This window comes from Sesamum indicum, linkage group LG10 (assembly GCF_026168435.1).
Source record: "Sesamum indicum cultivar Baizhima isolate 11 linkage group LG10, ASM2616843v1, whole genome shotgun sequence".
Lineage (NCBI taxonomy): Eukaryota > Viridiplantae > Streptophyta > Magnoliopsida > Lamiales > Pedaliaceae > Sesamum > Sesamum indicum.
Genome location: NC_142666.1, coordinates 20,308,138 through 20,326,271, shown reverse-complemented (window position 1 = coordinate 20,326,271; position 18,134 = coordinate 20,308,138). Strand labels below are relative to the sequence as shown.

Sequence of the window (18,134 nt, the reverse complement as noted above, 5' to 3'; positions counted from 1 at the left end):
GAAATTAGGTTGTAATAACAAACTGCACATTGCGTGTCTGCTCTCATGCTCCTAAATCATACACTACATAAGTTGTATGAGTTGGCGTTATGATATATATAAATATATACACATATATACATATAATAACTTTTCAAAAAATAAGTAATTATTCCGTGTTCAATTTTGGAATCCGTACCAGAAGTATATGAATAACATAATTAGAAATTATCATCGACACGACTAGTTAAGTAAGTATTTAATTTGCTCTAATTAACAATAATAGAACTACATATATATATATATGTGCACAAATAAAATAATATAAATAGTCAATATGAACTCAGAATTTTATTAAAGAATTGAGTGGATAATATTGCACAAAATTATGAACACCTAAGCATATGTTTGTACATATACATCGCATTTTGACTACAAAAGTGTAGCATGATCAGATCTTATATTGGATTGTCAACACTGAGTAGAAAGCGCAGTGCGACATATCCACATTAAATTGACTCTCTCTCTCTCTCTCTCTCTCTCTCTATATATATATATATATAATATTTTATTTTAAAATAAAAGTGGCTTTGGTAGAGAAGCACTTATTATTGTTCTACTTATTTAATCATTTATAAGTGGCCCTATCACTGCCCATACTCTACAATTATTTGTTCAAAAACATTGTCTTTTCAAAACCTGTTCCATATTAATATTTTTTGTTCTGTGAAGTTATATAACAAATAATCTTTTCAAAAATTAAACCATCATGTTATTTATAAATTTAAATTATTAAGAAAAAATATATTTGATATTTAATATTTTAATATGCCATCCTTACATGCAAACTCTGCGATTAAAACCTTTCTTTTTATAATGGGTGGCAATGAATTTCGAACAAAAAATTTCTTATTTGGCGGATTATGTAATGGAGTGGAAACAATTGAAATTAAAGAATTATAACAAGAAACTATTTCAATATTCTTGAAACTCGAGATCAAATAGTAAAATAATTTATTGCCGAATGAAATCTCATAACTGAGTTATAAGATATTTAAAAGAAAAAACTCCTAATATTAGTATAGGTAAAACAGGTTTGGAACTGACTAAAATTTGGACTGGCTCAAAACCCCGCGAGACTCAATTCAAAAATACCTACCATGGTAGCAATATTTTAGAAAAGTATTGGGCAAAAAAGATAACTGCAGAAAATAGAATAAGCAAGCAGCGGATTGACTGAAAAATAGGAAAATATAAGGAATTGGTCAGACGGTGGTCAAAACAATAAAATCTCATGATGAACGACAGCCTCTCACGACGATTTCTCCTCTTGAAGATGATTGAAACGGTGGGTGGCCCATTTCGTAACTCCATCTGAATCAAAAGTTATGGCATTTTGAGTTCTACTATCAAACCATGCAACCAATGCACTAGACTGTCGACTTATACGCCTATCCAAATGCTTCAAGAATGCATCCACTCCTTGTTCTACATCGTTATGATACCATGTTAAACGACTATTTCATTTAAAAAACTTAAGCTATTAAAAATGAGAATAATTTGATATTTAATATCTTAACCCTTAATATTTTTTAAAATATATATAATTACACACTTTTTGCTTTCCTGAATATTTTTAATAGTAATTATTGACTTTATTTGTTCTTTTGAAACAAAATAAAAAAAATAATAATAATTGATAATGGTGGTTCTGTTCCTGATGGTATGCATTAATGGGAAGCAAGCAAGTAGTGCACCAACTAAGTTAAATCAGTGGGCTTCATGATTGAATTTTTATGTGGAGATAAGTTGTCATTTTCACATGAAAAGAAATATTATTTTTTTGCTTCATTCACCAATATATATATATATATATATATTTGCAATTGTTATAATTTACTATGAATTATTTACTTTTCTTTTTTTATTATTAATTCAAACGATTTATCTTTTCAAATGATGAGGTTCGTTTTCATAATATTAAATTAGTTAGTGGACAAATAATCACTCAATAATACTCAAAGCTAAAAACGTTAATTACACTAATTTTCTACGTAAAAGAACACGAAGTGGGTATTAACAGTGTCCAAGCCCCCGCTCTCTTCCCCCTTCTGGTAAAAATGCGACTTTTGTCTGCATGGATCTCCGTACTTGCGTTTTCTTTTCTTTTCCTTTTTATTTTAAAAGGAAAAAGGGAAAGTTCGACTTGAATAGCAGTAATTAAATTATTTATTTAATTTTTTCACTTTTCAAAGCTAAATATAATTTGGGTTGCCATAATATTTTGCATTAACTGCAATAATCACACACAAACGTGTTTATATATTTTTTTTAAATTTAAAAAATAAAGCGTGAAAGTTCAAATGATTGTCATAACATAAGCAGTAAATTTTATATTATGATAATATAACACAATTAATATTATTTGCATTCAAACTCAACCCATGGATATTGATGTAGTTAAAAGTCCCGTATTTATTAAAGTTAAGAGTTTAAGTGGCTTATAATTAAGCCCACAAGACCTCATCTTCCTAGCTAAACACATTTTCTCGACAAATCCGTAAGAATTCTATGAAGTTAGAGTGGACAATATCTTGTACAATGTATACCGATCGAGTCACGACCATTTTTGAGTTTATGAAGAAATAAAATAAAGGCGTTACCTATTCTATAAGCAATTGAAACCTATTTGTAAGCCAAGATCGTTCTTCGACCTACCTCACCGACTTTCAGGCTCTATTTTAGTCTAGTTGAGAGTTCACCCACTCACGTAGCTACCCTTCGAATCCTCAAGAGATATCAAGTCTGGATCAGATCCACGATCTGCATTTCGTACTATACTGCTAGATCTTTATTTGGTGAAGTAGGAAGGGAGACTTTGTGTATCCAGGGTGCTGGCCACATCATTAATTTGACACTGTTTGTGGAAACGAGGTCATGTACTCCTCCCAAGTTCCTTGTTTAAGGAACTAATGATGTAGGTAAGAGTCCCACATTGATTACAAATGAGAAGTTTGAATAACTTAGAAACTCGAAGGCTTCTTCTTCCTAGCGAGACGCATTTTTCTGACAAACTTATAAAACTTCTACAAGTTTAGAGTGGACAATACCCCGTGTAATAATGCACTGATCGATACGATAATTACACTAGCTAGCCCTGATATTATAAGTGCGCTCTTTCTTTCCTCTTATTTTTGCTTTCATTTCCCAAAGAAAAAAAGAACTCCCATTCATAGTATGGTAACGAGAATGTTATTATAAAAAAAAAATAGATTATTTCATATAATACAAATGATTATAATTGAAAATTTATAATAAATCAATATGTTCTACTATAATTAAACAAAGATATTGCTTAAACTCATTATCAATGGTTAAAAAATATTTGCCAGCTACAACAAAAATATTTATAATAAATTTTAGTTACGATTAATATTTTTTTTCTATTTACAACATCAACAACTAATAATTATTATATATTCATAATTAATTAATATTCACTATAATGTTTTGCTTTTAACGATTGTGTCATCAACCATGTACAATTAAAATGTCCTATTTCTTGTAGAGAGAGAGGTAATATAAAATAGGGGTTAGGATATGTAATATAATAAAAATATAGAGGTATGAATGTGTACGAAAACCCTAAAACAAAGTAAGGAGTTTAGGGTGGAAATGTCCCATAATTGTATGTATCTCTTTAGAAATATAAGTGTTATTTTAATGATTGGACATACATGTCCGGTGATTGAATATACCAATGCTATTTTACTGACATTTTCAAGAATCAATGCTGAATAAGTTTGGTCAACTTTGTAGCAGCATAAAAACAAAACCAAAATGGGGATGGGATTTTATGCCCACAACTTCTCAATTTTCACTTTGCATTGAAATTCTCCAATTTTTCTGTTTCTTCACTATATAATTTAATATATATTTGGTTAATATCTTAACACGCCATCTAATTCTTTGTACGTGAATTTTTTTTTTATAAATAGGCCTATATTATGATGAAACACCATCTTACATAAAAAAAATTAAGTAGGATAGAATAAAATCATATCAAGAATTTACAAGTAATTTATATGATTAATGCATTGCAAACATATATATTAAGTCACTATACGAAAATAACTCAATAATTACAAAATAAAATTAATGTTAAAATCAACGTCAAGTTAATTAATAAGTAAAATTTTTGTTGTTAATTACATTTTTTAACAAATAGTTTAAATGATTGTTAAATTTATTAGCAAGTAAATAATATAAATTAGCAACGAAAATTTTTTACTTCTTAATTAATTAATATTAATATTTTTTTATTACTATTGAGTCATTTTCTTATAATAAGTGTATCACGTACATCCGCATTTATATTATGAGGGGTAATATAATTAGGATTATTGTAATAAATTATAATTAGAAAATAGAGTTGAATGTTGTGTAATTAATTGCATTAACTAATTATAATTGTAGCTATATGTTAAACTCTTCCTAGGTAGGTAGGCCCACAAAGCCAAATAAAAAAAATTGTGTAGGTAGTGCCATAAATTTGAATATATATTCGTACAAGTGCACATGTGAAGAATCAATCAAACTGAGAGTGTTCCTAAAATCCTAAGTGTGTGTTGGAACAAGTGATTATTACACAATACAATTTGTCTACCCCTACACCCTACCCATGTACTAATACATATATATATATATATATATATAGAGAGAGAGAGAGAGAGAGAGAGAGGATAGGAGGAGTACATTTCTTGAATGCTGTAACTAAGAAATAATTAAATTGCATTGAAGAATGCAGATGCAGTTGTTGGTAAATTAAATAAATAATTTATTGATTGTGAATGATAGAAGTCAAAAAAGTGGGGTTAGAGGGATATAATTCCGAGGCCGAAGGGGAATTATTCATTCAAAGCTCAAATTCCAAGGTGTCTTAATTTAGCAGAATATCACATGATCGAGAGGTGGTGGGGGGTGGGGTGGTGGTGGCTGCTGCACCGCCATGTCCCACCACCACCACACCCCTCATCATCTTCTTTCACTCTCTCTCTTGGAGTTTCAAGAATTAGGGTTTTCTCTTCTAAATCCAACCAAAAATATAAAAATATCATTCATGGTCAGAATATTCATCATAATTAATAATGTGGGAATTAAATTTCAAGAAAATGAAACCCTTTTTAATTACCATAACCATCCATTTCTTATCAGCAGTAGACCATAATTAACATCTCTAAAATTCAAGAATTTACAAGCTATGTGGGGGGAGAGAGAGAGAGAGAGAGAAAGAAAGAGGAGAGAGAGAGAGAGAATGTTGGGGGCATGGGGCAGTCCAATTCTATTTAATTTTTAACTTATTACATTTAGGAATAAGTGAATTTTTGAGATTATTAAACATGTGAAGTGAATTTGAGGCTTGACTTTTTAGACTTTCAAACTTGTACCAAAAGTAAAGTGGCTTATGCAATCCAACATGTCTTCCCTTTTTACCTTCACACCAATGACAAACAATTTCTACCCTCTCCCTTCACTAAAAAAATAAAAAATTAATTTTTTTCAATACTATTAATCACTATCGTTTAAATTTCATAAGATATCTATTTCAGCCATAGTTAATTAATATCCGTCATAATCTTTTATTTTTACCTATAATAATTAACTACAGTAAAAAGACATATTTTCTTATGGTGCTTTCAACCAATCCTTTTAACCATCAATCCCTTTTTTTTTAATTTTTTTGGGGAAAAAGTTTAACCATTTGTATTCTCTTGAGAAAATCTTTTTTTTTTTGTCAATTTTAATTATTTATTTTTTGTAAATAAAGTTACAATAAGTTTTATAATTTTATTTTTTTTAAAATAAAAAAAATCACAAATCATGAATGATAAAAAAAAAAAAAGGGTTCTAGAAACCATAAAATTAGATTCTAAGTTTAAGTTTCACTCCACCCCGAAAAATTCAACATCTTGTGACCTTCCTCTCTTTACTTGCCCTTTATCACAACACAACACAAACAACCAAAAGACAAAAATAAAATAAACAATGGTAGAAATAGCCAGCCAGTTAGCCGGTCCAAGCCGAGCGGAGCCAACCTGAATGGCAGTAAAGTAAAACAGCTGCGTCGCCAAGGGCCAAAAGAGGAAGTTTACACGGGCAATGGGAACAACGATGACGGAGGGCCATTAACGGCAAGGATTGTCCGTTAGCCTGTCACGAGCGTGAGTTAATACAAAACAGTGCATGGCACTCGATTTTCCCCCACCCCCCCCTCTAAAGAGACGGAGGATACCCTTTCTGTGGGTCCCACCACCACCCCCCACCGACTCATCATTATTTCTAAATTTAGATTATTATTATTATTATTATTTAAATAATTTCGTATTATCTTTCCTCACACGTTTAATGAAAATCAAGAATCCCTTAGCACCCTGCACAAGTTTAAAAAAAAAAAAAACACCATACAATTAATTATAAGTGGTGCTGAATTATTTAGTTGAAAATGCAGTGTTTGGATCATTGTAATGCATATGCAAATGCATGTGCTGCATACAATCAACATATGATGATGCAGTGGGCGAGTTTAGGCCTTCCCTGTCAATCAAGAAATTACCTATCAACATTTTATCAGTTTTGCTCAAAATGGCATACAAATCCCCGATTCCAACATTTGAATTTAACCTTTGATTCATCAAACCTTACAAACAATTTTAATTTTTCAACTCATTTCTTGAGCTATATGTTATATTGTATTGAATTTTAAATTCTTTTAATATGAAGTCATTCAAAATTATTATTTTAAATTCAAATCTGTTGATCCAAAAGTCGCCTTAGATGATTACATTATTTAAATTTAATTAAATTTGTTTGAGAGCTAAAAATTAGGCAAGTATGTGAATATGGGAAATGGGAAATGCGAAGAGGGCAAAATGTGAGAGCAGTGAGTGTTGGAGCAGTGAGCTATATGTTATATTGTATTGAATTTTAAATTCTTTTAATATGAAGTCATTCAAAATTATTATTTTAAATTCAAATCTGTTGATCCAAAAGTCGCCTTAGATGATTACATTATTTAAATTTAATTAAATTTGTTTGAGAGCTAAAAATTAGGCAAGTATGTGAATATGGGAAATGGGAAATGCGAAGAGGGCAAAATGTGAGAGCAGTGAGTGTTGGAGCAGTGAGCTATATGTTATATTGTATTGAATTTTAAATTCTTTTAATATGAAGTCATTCAAAATTATTATTTTAAATTCAAATCTGTTGATCCAAAAGTCGCCTTAGATGATTACATTATTTAAATTTAATTAAATTTGTTTGAGAGCTAAAAATTAGGCAAGTATGTGAATATGGGAAATGGGAAATGCGAAGAGGGCAAAATGTGAGAGCAGTGAGTGTTGGAACATCAATGTTTGATGTGGAGAAGCGGGTGACTGATTGATAATGTGTGTCTCTCTCAAGCTCAACCTCAAATCCCTTTTCTGTCCTTTTTCTCTTTATTATTTTTTAATTTACAAAACGGCAAAATCATAATAATAATAATAGGGAAACTTCTTCTATATATTAACATAGTGTACAAATATAAAAATGTGGGTAATAATTATAAGTTATTACATCAGGATATATGTGAGATGGATTGCGTAATTGCACCGATTGATATACATCTATCTCTATATATATATTTCAAAATTACTGTTTCATGATGTGAATGGTTATTGGTTATTTTTTGGAGTTATGTCAAACTTTTGGGCCCCAAAAATCTTTGAGCTCAGTGGAATCAGATATTTCTTTTACTCAATATTTCAGTGGATTTTAACTATGTAACATTGGAAATATCACGTGATCAACCAATTTTTCCATTAATCCTATTTGGGTTTTGTATCACTAAATGGTACAGGTTTTTCTTGTACAATTATATTTCAAATATATTAAATTTTGTACCCATATATACATATATATATATAAATATATAAAATTTAATTCAGATCAAATTCAATTAAATTTGGTCGAGAGGCAACCAAATTCCACTATAAGTAAATGTTACATTTACAATAACATCATCTATATTTTTGATAAAATGAGTCGTTTAATTCTTAGGATTCGAAATTTTCAATTTATATGTAGATTTTTAGTTTTCCAAATTCCCTTGAGGTAACTCGAAGGTCGAATTGATGACAAACAAAGTTATATATATATATAGATATAGGTGCAGTTTGGTGCTTATGAATAAGTTATGTCGTCTTAATCGATTTATTAAAATGATAAATCGATCATAAAACGTTACCAAATTTTTTTTCTAATATAAACAATTTGAGTGCTCCAAATCAACATTTTAAATTAGGAATGATTTGACAGTTGAAAATTTGATGGAATAATATATTAGATTTAGAATATGATGTAATATTGAAAACTGAAGTGATGAGCACTAACACTCAAGTTGGGATGCAAGAGATATTGCATCACTCCTCTGAGTGATTTCTTCTCCTGGAAAAAAAGGGGTTTTGAGGAGTGAGGACCGTTGATTAAGACACCTCTTTCTCTAAACTATACCTAAATTTCCTACTCCACTTCCATGCATTCTATTCTCAGTCAAAAACCTAATTAGGGTTTTCATGACAATAACACTCACAAATCTTTTTCTTCCCCATGAAAGTAACCCCACTATTCTTTTTTTTTGTTTTTTTTATCGTATGTAATTAATTGCATCATTTAGTACTTTTAAGTTCAAAGACTGATTCAACACATTGAGAATTTACATTAAAATGAATATGTTCGATGGAGATGAAGAAAATAGAAATTACTGTAAAAGTAGAAATAATAAACCCACATTTGTGGGACTCGATCGAAGCTACAATCTCGTGATTGTGCGAGACTAGCTGCCACTCGAGCAAGGCCTCGTTGGCTACCATTATTGAATTTCTTTGAACATGAAAAATGAGGATGAATCTGAATTAGGAAAAAATATTTTAAGAGCATTGCATGTGAATGTGATGAATAATATAAGAAGTGAAAAGGACCAAAAGTACAACCCTGTATTGCTAATTTCATGTGAGGGAGCAATCATGTGAATGTATGCAATATCCTAATTAAGTAAAAAGGGTATCCATTCATATTACCTTTTTATTAAATAAGTTTGTGGGACAATCATATATATATATAATTATAATCAGGTCCCTGATTCTTGAGTTGGCAAGATGATGTGTTTTAGTGAAGAATTATGTTGTTTTGATACTAATGATGTCTTAGTCTAATATTTAAGATTGAGACTGAACTTCTATAAATAAATTTAGTGTATGGATTCGATTTCTATCGAATATGTAAGTATTTTTTTCATTTTATATGAGTTTTTATTTCATTTTATATGTTCAAAGTATCAAGATGAGTTATTGATTTATTCATTAAAAAAAAATATTTTTCTGTGTTATTAAAAAAAAAAAAACTAATAAACAACATGTGTCTTGTCTTTAAAATACAAAAATACAAGCAACAAGGCCCGTTTAAACCCGAGCCCAAGAGGAAAATATTGGGCATTTTCTTACAATATTCTAATACAGAAACAGACTAGCCCAAATTGTTTGATTGAGCCGCAACTTACGATGACCAATTCTATTTAAGTGTTGTGAAAATAGACAAGTAGTACCTGCAGTGCTGAATTTTTTTAAAATTGATATTAAATATGTAAGCTAATATTCAAAAAAAATGATGAATAATCATAGTATGTATAATATATATATATATATATATCATTTTAGTTAGTTGATTTATAATTGTTGAAAGCAAGAGTTGCTTGTGAGTTAAGAAAAATGGATTTCCCTACGCTATAAATCACCCGATGTAAAATTATGGCAAATGATGATATTATATAATACAATTAAACAAAATCAACACAAAAAAAATGAGAAATAGTTGTTTTGAATTTTAGCTAATGCTTTGGTTTAGCTTGCGAAAATAATGACTAATAGCCGTTTCACATATGTGGTTAACTAATATTTATCACAGTTTTTTATTTTTAATTATTGTAAATAAGCATAAAAAAAAACCATATATCTTGTGGTGCGACCAGAATTGATCTGTTGTAATTATAGGATGAGCTATGTAATGAGTTGTAATTGAAGATTAATAAACATGTTAATGCAAGAAAATGAATTGAATAATGATGTGCAATTTCAACTCACTGATCAGTACTCTTTTCCGTTTCTTGAAAATGCAAAATATAAAATATTGTTCCCATCACTTCAAATTCTTTTGTATATGTATTATTGATGAACTTTGATCATTTTGTTAGTTCCATCCCAATTAGAACACAGCGAATTAATTTGATATATAGCAAAGCTGATATGTGTAAATTAGGTTACATATACTTTTTTAGTTTAAGCCATCCGATCGACATCATTAGTTAATTCCTATGTATTATTACAACATTAAAGCAGTATGTCCGAATTAAGTTTGTGATGCGTGCCCCAGCTTCATACAGTTAGCTGCAGCAGCTTCACAGCAGAAACTTTGCTGAACTTCAAGGGTTAGTTCCTCCACGCTCACTTGGCACTCCAACCCTATCTGCAGCTACCAACAATTTCATATGATCAGTTAAGTCAAATGATTATATGTATATTTATGTTTTCATAATCTAAATTTCCTTCAAATTTTATTTATATATATTGTTGTGGTCGATCGGATCTTTTCTTCGTTTTCTTGCCGTGTCCACAAACTTAATACGTACTGATGAATTGATGATATGTATACCTTGATGACGAAGGAGTATAGAACAGTATCTTCCATGCTGCTGATGTTCAAGTGAAGAATCTCGAAGGATAATTTCTCTAAGACACTTATTATCCTCACGATTTGACCTGGAATTCTCCTGGAAATAGTCCTGAGGAGGACGTTCGACCCGGAAATCTTTGCTTCAACATCTGCGACTGGAGAGTTGCAGCATGCTCCGAGTTCCTTGAAGTTGTTGTCGTGAATCCCAAAAGGGCTGTCTGGAAGCTGAGGACTTGGCTGAAATTGCCTTGGACTAGGTCCGGGGCTAGGGCTTAGGCTCTTCCTTCGTTTTTTAGCCTCCAAGGATTGTAAAACTTGGTGCAACTCCTTGATGAATTCGATCACCCCACCTATAATTGATGCTTGATCTCCCTTCACAATCAAGAAAATTCAAGGGATAAGAGAGCGTTATTGTGATGATCAATTTGTACAAAAGAGCTAAAAGTTAGTTATATGTATGCCGTGCAAACACATATGCACAAGAAACCCTAATTGTTTTACATACACAGATGTTTTTGATATACGCGCAATTGAGTATTTAAGAGCAGAATTACGTAGAGGGCAGTGTTGCAAAGAGGGGAGTGGAGGGAGTAGGCCGTATAAGTACCCGTTTGATGTAGAAACATGGAGTCAAAGAACGTAAAACCTTGAGGTGTTCGTTCATCTGTCTTCTTCTGTTCCTCTCCACGGCAATGTGAGACATGGTTAAGAACTTGATCGAGCTAATAAGGATTAGGTGTTTCAGTTGCTGGCTTTGTTGGTTTGATTCAAGTATCCTTTACACTATTTATAGAGGAGTGAGGTAGGTAGAATATCAAGGTTTTGTAGGGGGGTATCTCTAAATTTAGTGACTAGGGTTCTCATTAAATGCAATGTGTTGGACTCTCGTGAGGTTAATTTATATACTTTTACTCTTTTACATTCCTCTCTCTCTCTCTCTCTCTCTCCCCCTAGCTAGTGTGTGTGTGTGTGTGTGTTACAATGTATATATTATATGTATGTACCTCTCACGTTTATGAAGTTGGAACAATTACGTTCTCCGCGTGAGATAAAATGAAGAAAAGAAAGGTAAAGTCTCCATTTATGTGTTGTTTATAGATATGCATCCATGTTCCTGTGGTGAACAATAGCTGCTCCTGGATCATGCCAGCCACGCACCATTTTTCAACGCTCTAATACGCACACCACTCAATCTGCATGTACATCTTCATACCCCTATTTTGTGATTCTGACGGCTCAATATATGAGCTGTTATTTACATATATGTCATTCTCAAAATTATTGTGTATGTGTATCACACTTTTATGCAGGCTCCAATGTAATACCTACTTCTTATGTTTTATGCACTCTTATACATAAATTAAGCCATGTATTTGATGATACATTCATTAGACAGTATATATCTTTCAATCAGACATGTTGTATCGACCCATGCCAGAGTAGGCTTTGATTGCCTGAATTTGATCAATGACTTAAAATCCCTGTAAAACTCATTAGAGGTACTTCATAGTTCTGCAGTTTGTGATATAACATTGGACCGAAAGAGGAAAAGAAATACATCTAAGCTGAATGCAGAACCCAACAATAATTCAGCAGTTTGATGCCTATATCTTGCTGCTCATTCTGAAATGCTGAAACAGAGTTTAAAGGGTCCATGCGGTAGCAATAAGGAGCAGCCAGCTTCTGTGGACCAACTGTTGCATGCCGGCCCTTTCAATCTGAAATCTGCAAAGAATATGCCTCTGTAGTATGTATATTCAGTCTCGTAGCCATAATACACCGTCTATAGAGAGCTGCAGCACTTCTCAGGTTCAAGCACTGTTCCAGTCCTTGATGCTGCATGTAAAATTTCAGTCAAAATCTTCTATTCAATTGGAAGTAATTACTGAGAAAAAAGGAACTTCAGAAGCCAAAAATTGCAGAGTAACTCTTGAGATGTAAATGCATATGAAAATATGAATGAGTTGCGAAAGATTTAACTCACACAGAATGCTGGCGAAATTAGATGTGTCCAGAAGTATATCATTCATATGATTGGAGTAACTTGACTTAAATTTAAATGTATTTACACTGGTGTCAAAGATTGCAGTATTTTCTTCTTGTTTTAATTTACTCCAAGAGATATAATTCAGTCAGAACCAGTTTTGGGCTCCTCCAAAACATGATTTGGAAAGTCTACTGACCACCTTAATTAGTTGACTTCCGAGAAAAAGGAAATTAGAAGTTATCTTTTTTTAAAAAAAAAAAGGGAAAAAACTATGATAGTACCTCGAAGAGATCTCTCATACTCCTGGAGTTGTAACATAAAGCCACAGTTGGGAGATGCTACTGGTCTTTTTGTCTTCACATATTCCAGAGCTTCCATAAAGCTCATACCATTTTTGAACATCAGATAACCAACAACAACAGTCACACTGCATACCAGTGTACTAAATTAGATTCAAAACAAGCACAGGAAAACACAAACAAATAATAAGATATAGAAATTGAAGCGAAAGGGTGAGATACTTCATGTCTTAGTCAGATGTAACATTTTCCAAAAAGAAATGAATTAGCTGAGCGTAATTGCAAGATAATGGAGCATCAGCAGGAATGTTACTTATAGATAGAATAAGTTAAATGGGGAAATTACTCATAGCATTGATACTCTGGAATTATATGATTTCTATTTTAATTCAGAGATATGAAAGAACTTCTGCAATTCTCTTTAGAAAGCAACATCCTGATTTACTAATCTTGCTTAACCATAATCAGCATAGATTTTGAGACTAAAAACTTAAAAAAATTAAAAGACCTTCTGGATCTTCCAGCAAAGCAGTGAATCAAGACGCCACCTCCTCGTGCTCTAGCTTCATCTATAAACGCGAAGCACTCATCAAAGTACTGAGTAATAGTGATATCTTCTCTATCAGGTACTGTTTCAATTCAATTAAAATTCACTCTCTTAGTTAACACTTACAAAAGGATCAAAGCATTTCATTGATCTTATTTCAGGAAGCAACAGCATAAACATTATAAGAGAAAGCGAAATCCGATACTGAACTAGGAAACAAAATATAAATTAACCTCAGGAGAAATTCAGTTATCACGATTGTGGTATCACGTGAATGATGAAAAATTGAAAGCAAATCCACATATTAGCTACTTCAAATTACCATGACAAGACATGTGATTTCATTACATAATCAAACCAATCAGTAAAATGTGAAGCAGAAATAAGACAGAATATCCTGCCTTCAACAATTTTGTATATGAAGTCATTAGGATGAGCAGGGGCCAGTGAGATGGCGATCGTCAATATGTGTGTGATATTTAAGCTTTTCAAAGCACTCCTGTTATTGGCAGCTCCCAAAGAGCCTAAGTAAAGACCCTGAACAACACAAGAAAAATCAGATTAGTTCTGTTAAAAGTAAACCAAAATCTCATACTTGAATACCTCTTCAATTTTGCATGGAATGTTATCCTCTTTGACAATTTTTGTGGCTTGAATAACTTTCAACAATGCTGATATGCGCTCCTTATACATGTCACTAGTCATTGCTAATGAGGAAACCTGTACAACCTTTTCGTTCTCTCTTTCAAGATGGGAAGCTATGACAGCCCAAAAACCTGTACATTACAAATTTCATTGAAGATTTATAAACAGTTAATTATTTTCTGACACCAAATTCAATGTTCTACCAGAAAAATTCGTAGCTGGTTATATACTATAGTTTTAAGAAACTAGATGGAAGTGGATTTGAAATTGCACATACTACATCAAGAAATTCTTCCTTCACGGTAAGTACTCTGACATCTAGCTTGCATTATGTAAGATTAGAGGTGAGTTTGTCCAAATTATAACAATGCTACGGAAGATTAACATCTTACGTGCCCAAAAATTAAGTTATGCCTATTGAACAGTTTAATGTATGTTTAAATCCATCGACAACACTCACAATCTTATGGAGGATAGGATAGGAAAGATATCCTCAGGTTTCAGACCAAATTTCAAAGAACACAGGCGCAAGCCCGCATTAGGCAGAACATAATAGCAATATAGAATGACAATCTGATGTAGGAAAATGAGATTAATCCCGGTAAAAATGCCACACAAAAAGGCATGAAAAACTGGAACTTTACACAAGAACCTTATAATGCAACAACAATTTGCAACATTGCTGTGATGAGAACTTGATTCTTGTTATCAGGTTTAACACTAAACGAAGAGGTCAAAAGAATCAATAAGCGCAATCCCTTTTATAAGGTTACCCTAATGGGATATAGCAAGAAAACATTTCTGTGTGTTCCAAAAAGGGCAATTCGAACAAGTCTTCACTTTCTTGCAAACAATTAAGAGCGTAGTGAAACTTGAAAAACCCATTTACCCCTCATTTTTCTTCCGGAGTCGGTCAAGATTGCCCGGAAACAACAAAAGTACAGAATACCCAATTCAAGAAGCGGAAAGGAAAAAATAAGCTTTCCCTAGAGTTTCAAGATTTTGATGATTTCGATCTTACCGAAGACAAATTGTCAAGATAGAAGAGCAAATTGAAAAATCATATATATAACCTGGAAGTGAAAGAATCACGAGGCAGTGTGTATGTAAGCAAAAGATTCCCTGGTCGGTTTTCCTTCCTGATTGCCGTGCGTACGTGCGTGTGTGCGTGCGAGAGGGAGAGAGAGAGAGAGACGCGAAAAACAGAGTTGTCTGCTTTGCCAGTGAAAGTTCGTACTTTCTAGATGTTGTTCTGCGCATGTAATGATATATTAATCTGAGGTGACCCTAATTTGGAAGTCAAATACGATTATTCAGTGCTGAATTAATCCTCTAATCTTCTGATAATCAGTTTAGCACAATAATTATCGTTTCATTGAATTTTAATTAAGAGTTTTCATGTCAACCTTATGTTTACTATTATATCGATTTCGCACAAAGTAATTAATTAAAAAATATTAGTTGCTGTAGCGTACTAAAACAAAGCAACTATCGTACGGCCTCAAGATGATCTATGAAATGCCGACAGTGGGAATGAAAACTAATAGAAAATTATGCGACATCTTCAACATTAAGTTTCAATAAGTTGACTATTAACCAATTATGTTATTGTCTAATGGTTAAAGTTGGAGTTTTATGAATAAATTTAAAATTATGAATTTGAATTTCATTTAACGATATGTGCATTTGTCTTACTTTATATGAATTTATTATAATTTATTTTATAATATTTTTATTATAAAATATATTATTTAGTTGCTTAATTTATTAAAATATTAATATAATTATGTAATTATTATTTTTATATTAAAAAATATAATCATAAGTTGACTATTGACAACCCTATCTTTTAATGATGGCTGACAAATATTGAAATTCAAGTGGTAGCATTTATTCAACTTAGTTAATAATAATATTTCATGCTTGTGTTGACTGCATTTGTGGGTCAGAAAGGCTTTGAAAACTGGCTATTTCAGATTAATTCAAAGATGAAATCTCTTTGCTCCTTCCCCTTTTATTTTTTCTCTTTTTTGGTGCAGAACAATAGAAATAATTCATACTATTTGCCGTGTAATTACATGCTCTCTCTTAATTCTAAGTATATAAATTACATTATAAGCGTATTGTATTTATTATTTAATTAATTTAATTTAAAACAGATCTGATTTAAATTTCTTTTTTTTTTCCATATATCAAATCTTTAGTTGTTGCTTGGTCAGCATGTATTATTGATCCACATTAGCAAATCATATCCAGGATGAAAGAATTCTACTTCAATGGGAATGGATTCCCATTCATTAACAGTTAATTGCTGCTCTCATCAGCCAGCAGCCATTCAACCCTCCCAATGCATTGACTAATCAAATTAGCTGTCATGTTCATGCCATTTTCAGTGTTCATAAATACACATCCTGCAATCTCACTTCATCATCAAACACTTCACTTTTCCATTACTAGATGGCTTCTTTCTTCTCTTCTCTTCTCTTCTTTGCACTCCTCATTTCTGCTACAAATGCTCAAACTACCCCAACACTTCCCATTTGGAAGGACATGAAAACTTCCCAATTCTACACCACAATACAAATGGGCAGCAACTTGGTTGCCATAAACGCTGTCATCGACCTTGGAGGCCCTTTCTTGTGGTTCGCCTGTAACGACTATGTGTCCAATACTTATGCTCCGATTCCCTGTGGCTCGACCAAATGTGAGGTCGCCAAGGGGATCGGCTGCGTTGGGTGTAATTTGCCCCCACGCCCCGGCTGCACTAACGACACCTGCGGTGCCTCCCCTTATAATCCTTTCATGGACATGCTCGTCTCCCAAGGCTATGCAGAGGACACATTTTACATGAAAGATCGTCTGTCGTTGCCCGACTTTTCCTTCTCTTGTATGGACAAGGATTTCCTGGAGGGCCTGGCAAGCGGCTCCACAGGCATGTTAGGCCTTGCCAGGACTGATATCTCCTTCCACAAACAGGCAGCGCACAGGTTTAACTTGCCTGATAAATTCTCCCTCTGCCTCCCATCTTCAGGAATCGGGAAATTATCAGTCGGAGTCAGCCCGTTTTCTGGTTCTCTCAAGACCACGCCCCTGATCATAAATCCTGTCAGCACTTATCCTATCTACGTGACAGGCGAACCCTCCGACGAGTACTTCATCGACGTGAGATCAATCAGGGTAGAAGGAAAGCCACTCTCTGTCAAGAACTCTTACTTCTCCATCGACGAAAACGGAGTCGGGGGAACGAAAATCAGTACGATACGGAATTTCACTGCTCTGCATAATTCCATCTACAAGCCCTTTACCAGGGCTTTTCTGAAGGCGGCAGCTGACATGAAGATCAAGAGCATTGCGGCTGTTCCGCCATTCAGGGCCTGTTTCAGCTCAGACTCGATCTCCAGGACCCCGGCGGGGCCTTCTGCGCCAACCATTGATTTGGTTCTGCCTGGAAATGATGTGTACTGGAGGATAAACGGAGGCAACTCGTTGGTTGAGATTGATCAGAAAACAACCTGCCTTGCGTTTGTGGATGGAGGTTCAAATCCAAGAACGTCGATCGTGATCGGGGCGCATCAGTTGGAGGAGAACTTGTTGGAGTTTGATCTGGTTTCTTCCCAGCTTCGATTCAGTTCTTCACTTCTGGTCCAGAACAACAGCTGCTCCCGCCTCTAATTAATGTACACTTTATCTCAATTTGTACGAACAATAATGTACACTTCATCCCAATCTGCAGCTCGTCGTGTAATACTTTTCAGATTCAAATTTGGATTTTCATTCGGTGTGTTGTTGATAAGTTAAATCAATTATCTTATAAAAGTAAGACTGCAGAATTTTATTTAGTTTGAGAAAAAGTCGGTAACACTATAACAAATATAATATTTAATTATAACTAATTATCACAATTAATAATAAA

At 32.8% G+C, this 18,134-nt stretch overlaps 3 protein-coding genes across 7 annotated transcripts; 1 reads left to right on the top strand and 2 right to left on the bottom strand.

The window, feature by feature from the left end:
* Positions 1-10,294: 10,294 nt before the first annotated feature.
* On the bottom strand, positions 10,295-11,484 carry MUTE (basic helix-loop-helix (bHLH) DNA-binding superfamily protein). Of its 2 annotated transcripts, none has more exons than XM_020697476.2 (3): positions 11,351-11,484; positions 10,723-11,115; positions 10,295-10,542 (listed from the first exon to the last, which is right to left on the bottom strand). In XM_020697476.2, exons 1-3 carry the CDS (start codon positions 11,444-11,446, stop codon positions 10,420-10,422), a joined length of 612 nt encoding a protein of 203 aa, XP_020553135.1. In that variant the 5' UTR covers positions 11,447-11,484; the 3' UTR covers positions 10,295-10,419. The 2 variants fall into 2 exon arrangements, with proteins under 2 accessions (XP_020553135.1, XP_011090795.1); XM_011092493.3 differs by having other exon boundaries at positions 10,295-10,536.
* Positions 11,485-12,202: 718 nt separating this feature from the next.
* MKP2 (MAPK phosphatase 2) lies at positions 12,203-15,481 on the bottom strand. 4 transcript variants are annotated; one of them, XM_088885606.1, is made up of 6 exons: positions 15,295-15,481; positions 14,180-14,352; positions 13,978-14,113; positions 13,538-13,598; positions 13,012-13,157; positions 12,203-12,579 (listed from the first exon to the last, which is right to left on the bottom strand). In XM_088885606.1, exons 1-6 carry the CDS (start codon positions 15,479-15,481, stop codon positions 12,527-12,529), a joined length of 756 nt encoding a protein of 251 aa, XP_088741732.1. In that variant the 3' UTR covers positions 12,203-12,526. The 4 variants fall into 4 exon arrangements, with proteins under 4 accessions (XP_088741732.1, XP_011090792.2, XP_011090794.1 ...); XM_011092490.3 differs by having other exon boundaries at positions 13,538-13,658; positions 15,295-15,477; XM_011092492.3 differs by having other exon boundaries at positions 13,538-13,658; positions 15,243-15,332.
* A 1,077-nt stretch (positions 15,482-16,558) lies between these two features.
* Positions 16,559-17,995, top strand: LOC105171587 (putative aspartic proteinase GIP2). The gene has a single exon (XM_011092748.3). The coding sequence runs from the start codon at positions 16,679-16,681 to the stop codon at positions 17,891-17,893; it is 1,215 nt and encodes a 404-aa protein (XP_011091050.1). The 5' UTR covers positions 16,559-16,678; the 3' UTR covers positions 17,894-17,995.
* Positions 17,996-18,134: the final 139 nt, after the last annotated feature.

Bases quoted from the DNA above. Each gene is read 5' to 3' on its own strand.
- LOC105171587 (XM_011092748.3), top strand. From the start codon at position 16,679: ATGGCTTCTTTCTTCTCTTCTCTTCTCTTCTTTGCACTCCTCATTTCT.
- MUTE (XM_020697476.2), bottom strand. From the start codon at position 11,446: ATGTCTCACATTGCCGTGGAGAGGAACAGAAGAAGACAGATGAACGAA. The intron at 11,116-11,350 runs GTACTTATACGG...TTGATTGTGAAG, and splicing joins CATGTTTCTACATCAAACGG to GGAGATCAAGCATCAATTAT. The intron at 10,543-10,722 runs GTATACATATCA...AATTGTTGGTAG, and splicing joins TATACTCCTTCGTCATCAAG to CTGCAGATAGGGTTGGAGTG.
- MKP2 (XM_088885606.1), bottom strand. From the start codon at position 15,481: ATGCGCAGAACAACATCTAGAAAGTACGAACTTTCACTGGCAAAGCAG. The intron at 14,114-14,179 runs GTATTCAAGTAT...TGTGTTGTTCAG, and splicing joins TTCCATGCAAAATTGAAGAG to GGTCTTTACTTAGGCTCTTT. The intron at 12,580-13,011 runs GTACTATCATAG...TTTTACATGCAG, and splicing joins GTATGAGAGATCTCTTCGAG to CATCAAGGACTGGAACAGTG.